Here is a 4,978-nt window from a genome sequence, read left to right as displayed (position 1 = left end):
TGCGTTTCAGCAGCTCCGGCTCACTGGCTTCATCGCTGAGCTCCGACATCGCTGTGGAGGGAGGCACTGGGGTCGTTAGGTCCTTCCTTCCTGGTAGCTACAGAGAGTGAAATGGCATGGTCACACTCCTGCCCACAGCAGGCGGCTAAGTCACTGCCCTGACAGACTGCTGCCCAATGTACCCAACTCCTAGGACTGACCAGACAACTTCCTTTCAATAAATATCGTATGCGGGAATTCCCTGGTGGTCCAGCGGTTAAGTTCGATCCCTGGTCGGAGATCTAAGATCCCACAAGCCCTGCAGTGCAGCCAAAAAGAAAAAAAAATTGTATGGTTCGGGCAGCTCCATCATGCTAGTACTGGTGAGCCTGTCACTAGACAGAAAAAGAGGAGCACATATTGTGTCATAAACTGTGGCATATATTTTCCTTTATGACCCCCAGGCCCCACATTCTAGAAAGGGAACTCAAGGAGCCTGACAACCTCTTGCATGGGAAGCAGAGAAATGGTAATTAGGTCAGTGGACCAAATCAACTCTCAGATTTGGTGAAAAAGAACCCTGGGGCTTCCCTGGTGGCGCAGTGGTTGAGAGTCCATCTGCCAATGTGGGGGACACAGGCTTGATCCCTGGTCTGGGAGAATCCCACATGCCACGGAGCAACTGAGCCCGTGAACCTGCGCTCTGGAGCCCGTGGGCCACAACTGCTGGGCCTGCGTGCCACAGCTGCTGAGGCCCACGTGCCTGAAGCCCATGCTCCGCAGCAGGAGCGGGGGGCTCCGCCACAGTGGGAGACCCGTACACTGCGGCAGGGAGTGGGCCCCGCTCACCGCAGCTAGGAGGGGCCCGCATGCAGCGGGGAAGACCCAATGCAGCCAAAAATAAATACATAAAATAAAAAAAATAAAGAGCCCTGGACTTGGAATTAGATCAAAATTTAGCTCTGCTACTTAGCATCTCCAACCCCTAGTTCCTTACTGTTTAATGGGGACATGATATTTCCAAGGACTGCAGTTAAAAACACATGGCAGAATGGACAAACAGTGGCACGTCCACACAACGGAACACTACTCAGCCATAAGCAGAAGAAATAAACAGGTGATACACACAACACATGAACGAATCTCAAACGCATTATGCCAAGTGTAAGCCAGACTCAAAACGCTGCCTACTGTATGATTCCATTTACAGGACTTTCTAGAAAAGATAAAACTAAAGGGGGGACTTCCCTGGCGGTCCAGTGGTTAGGGCTCTATGCTTCCAATGCAGGGGGCGCGGGTTCGATCCCTTGTAGGGGAACTAAGATCCCACATGCCATGAGGCGTGGTCAAAATAAGTAAATAAATAAACAATACAAGTGCATGAGTTAAAAAAAATGTTTTTAAATAAAAAAAAGGATAAAACTAAAGGAGGACAGATCAGTGGTAATAAGGGTTAGGGGTGGGGGTCCCACAAAGGGACTGCAAGAGGGAATTTGGGGATGATGGACCTGTTCTGTTTTTTGGGTTTTTTTGTGTTTTTTTTTGCAGTACGCGGGCCTCTCACTGTCGTGGCCTCTCCCGTCGCGGAGCACAGGCTCCGGACGCGCAGGCCCAGCGGCCATGGCCCATGGTACCAGCCGCTCCACGGCACGTGGGATCTTCCCGGACCAGGGCACGAACCCGTGTCCCCTGCATCGGCAGGCGGACTCTCAACCACCGTGCCACCAGGGAAGCCCCTGTTCTGTATCTTGATTGATGGACATATGACTCTATACATTTATCAAAACTCATAAACCTGAACACCAATATGAGTAAATTTACTGTATATAAATTTTAAAAACAGATTTTGAAACAAACGGAAAGAAAGCCCCAACACAGAAACCAGGATGTGACCAGTGCTAACTGACTAGGAATCTACCTATGCATCCCTTGAATGTGGGAGAGACGAGGGGGAATGGGATAGACTGGTTAATTTGTTGGGTGACACTTTCCCCAAGATGGGACAACAGCAGGATGAAGAGCCCTTCATTCTAGGAATCCTAACCCATCAAACCCAAGTCATCAGCTTCCTAGTAGAACCCTTAGTCCTGGTGTGACAATTGTCTCCTGTTCTACTCTGGGGGTAAAGAACAAAGACCAAGGTGTAGAAAAGGAAGAGGAGAAAACAAAGAAAACCACTTCCAGTTCAGATGGCCTAAAGGTACCACAGCAGTTCACAGATGCCATTAGCACGTCAACCTCTACTAACATATGCTTCCAAGCATGATACAGCCAACATGGCCAAACAACAAACAAGCCACCAATTTGGGGGACAAAGAATCTGTCGGCCCTTGGCCAGAGTAAGTATAACAAAGTTCAGAGCAAAGCGGTGCTTCCTGGAACCCCCTGTCCACACTGGCAGGGCCTGAGAACTATCAGCTCTCTCAATTTTCAGGTGGGAACACCCAAGCTGAACAGTCCAGGCCACAGAGCCTGGATAAGAATTCAAATAAGCTGTCAGTTCAGCACTCCTTTCAATACTCCAGGGTGGGACCCATGTTCTCTCTCCTTTTATTGGAGGCTCACCTGTCTGACACCTTCCAGAACGCTGAGGGGCAATCAGAATCAGACCCCCACTCCAGGAGCCCATGGAGGGAGAACTCGGATGCCAAGAGACCATAAAGCTATTGGGCTGGCCAAAATGTTTGTTTGTTTGTTTTTTCCATAAGATGGCTCTAGTAGCGCTTAGTTGTCTTTAACTTCATTTGAAACAATTTTGTTAGATTGTATTGTGACAGCTGCCATATCAGAGTGCATTTAAAAAAAAAACTTATCAGGCTTCCCTGGTGGCACAGTGGTTAAGAGTCCGCCTGCCGATGCAGTTTGTGCCCTGGTGCGGGAGGATCCCACATGCCGCGGAGTGGCTGGGCCCGTGAACCATGGCCGCTGAGCCTGCGCGTCCAGAGCCTGTGCTCCGCAACGCAAGAGGCCACAGCGGTGAGAGGCCCGCGTACCGCAAAAAACAAACAAACAAACATTATCAAAATTGGTGAATTTCTGTGTAACCATTTTAACAATGAAGATGGAAGACAAAAAAGCAACATTTTCAGCATGATTTATTATTTCAAGAAAGGTAAAAACACAACCGAAACGCTGCAGTGTATGCAAAAGGTGCTGTGACTGATCGAACATGTCAAAAATGGTTTGAGAAGTTCCGTGCTGGAGATTTCTCAAGGGATGATGCTCCAAGGTCAGGGAGACCAGTTGAAGTTGATGGTGACCAAATCGAGACATTAACTGAGAACGATCAACGTTATACCACGTGGGAGATAGCCGACATACTCAAAATATCCAAATCAAGCACTGAAAATCACTTGCACCAGCTTGGTTATGTTAATTGCTTTGATGTTCCACGTAAGTTAAGCGAAAAAACCTTCCTGACTGTATTTCCACATGTGATTCTCTACTTAAACATAACTAAAACGTTCCATTTTTAAAACAAATTGTGGGGACTTCCCTGGTGGTCCAGTGGTTGAGAATCTGCCTTCCAATGCAGGAGACGCAGGTTCCATCCCTGATCGGGGAACTAAAATCCCACATGCCACACAGGGCAACGAAGCCCGTGCACCACAACTAAAGAGCCCACATGATGCAACTACAGAGCCCACGTGCCACAGTGAAAGATCCCACATGCCGCAACTAAGTCCTGATGCAGCCAAAAATAAATAAACATTTTTACAAAATAAAAAAGAAATAAATTGTGACAGGCGATGAAAACTGGACACTGTACAATATTGTGGAACGGAAGAGATCGTGCGGCAAGCGAAATGAACCACCACCAACCACACCAAAGGCCAATATTCATCCAAAGAACGTGATGTTGTGTATATGGTGGGATTGGAAGGGAATCCTCTATTTGAGCTCCTTCTGGAAAACCAAACGATTAATTCCTACAAGCTCTGCTCCCAATTAGACCAACTAAAAGCAGCACTCTATGAAAAGCGTCTAGAATCAGTCAACAGAAAACGCATAATCTTCTATCAGGATACCACATGACCATGTGTTTCTTTGATGACCAGGCAAAAACTGTTACAGCTTGGCTAGGAAGTTCTGATTCATCCACCACATTCAACAGACATCGCATCTTCAGATTTCTATTTATTTCAGTCTTTACAAAATTCTCATAATGGGAAAAAATTTCAATTCCCTGGAAGACTAAAAGGCATCTGGAACAGTTCTTTGCTCAAAAGATAAAAAGTTTTGGTAAGGTGGAATTATGCAGCTACCTGAAAAATGGTAGAAAGTAGTAGAACGAAACACTGAATACGTTATTCAATACAGTTCTTGGTGAAAATGAAAAGTGTGTCTTTTATTTCTACTTAAAACCCGAAAGAACGTTTTGGCCAACCCAATTACTTCCTTTATCACCCTGCCGCATGCCAGATGCTCTACGATGACGGGGAATTCCTTACGAACAAAATTGTATTCACACATACATCACGTATACTTGTAGAAAATCTGCATATCGCTTCCAGGATTTATTTACAGGAAGTAAGTAGCACTAGGAACGCAACCCTTTGATTTTCCTTTTACCTTTGTGTTCTGTCCATTCTGTAAAATGCTAAGTATTTGTTACTTTTAAAGCAAAACAAAAAACAAAAAAATTAACAACAATAACAAAAAAATGACGTTGCTGCTGACCGTGGCGTCCACAGGGAGGAAGTCTGTGAAAGCCGGAGGGCACCGCGTCCCGCCCCGGGGCGTGGGCCTTCCGCTGGCCCCGGGTATCCCAACCTCATTCTCAGGCCCTGGGGAGGGTAACCTAGGGAACTACCCAAGCACTGACACCTCCTCCCAGTAACCCTACACCGCACGTGGCTTTATCGTCCCCGCTGCCCAGCAGCAAAGCGGACGCTCGGAGTCATAAACTCAAGCGGCGAGCCAGCGGCACTGCTGGGACGCCCCGAGAGTGCGCATCAGGTGAGGACACCAGGCGGGGCAGGGCCGCCGCGGAGCCTAC

At 47.4% G+C, this 4,978-nt stretch overlaps 1 protein-coding gene across 1 annotated transcript in view; it reads right to left on the bottom strand.

The window, feature by feature from the left end:
* The window catches only part of ANKS3 (ankyrin repeat and sterile alpha motif domain containing 3), a 24,982-nt gene extending 24,933 nt beyond the window's left edge, over positions 1–49 (bottom strand). The window contains exon 1 of the mRNA XM_007453459.1: positions 6–49. Within this exon, the coding sequence (XP_007453521.1) occupies positions 6–49 (44 nt within the window). The remainder of the gene's footprint in view (positions 1–5) is intronic.
* Between the last annotated feature and the right edge of the window lie 4,929 nt (positions 50–4,978).

Source organism: Lipotes vexillifer, unplaced genomic scaffold, assembly GCF_000442215.2.
Source record: "Lipotes vexillifer unplaced genomic scaffold, Lipotes_vexillifer_v1.1 scaffold914, whole genome shotgun sequence".
Classification (NCBI taxonomy): Eukaryota; Metazoa; Chordata; class Mammalia; order Artiodactyla; family Lipotidae; genus Lipotes; species Lipotes vexillifer.
The sequence above is the reverse complement of the archived record's forward strand: the minus strand, read 5'-3'. Positions and strand labels throughout refer to the sequence as shown.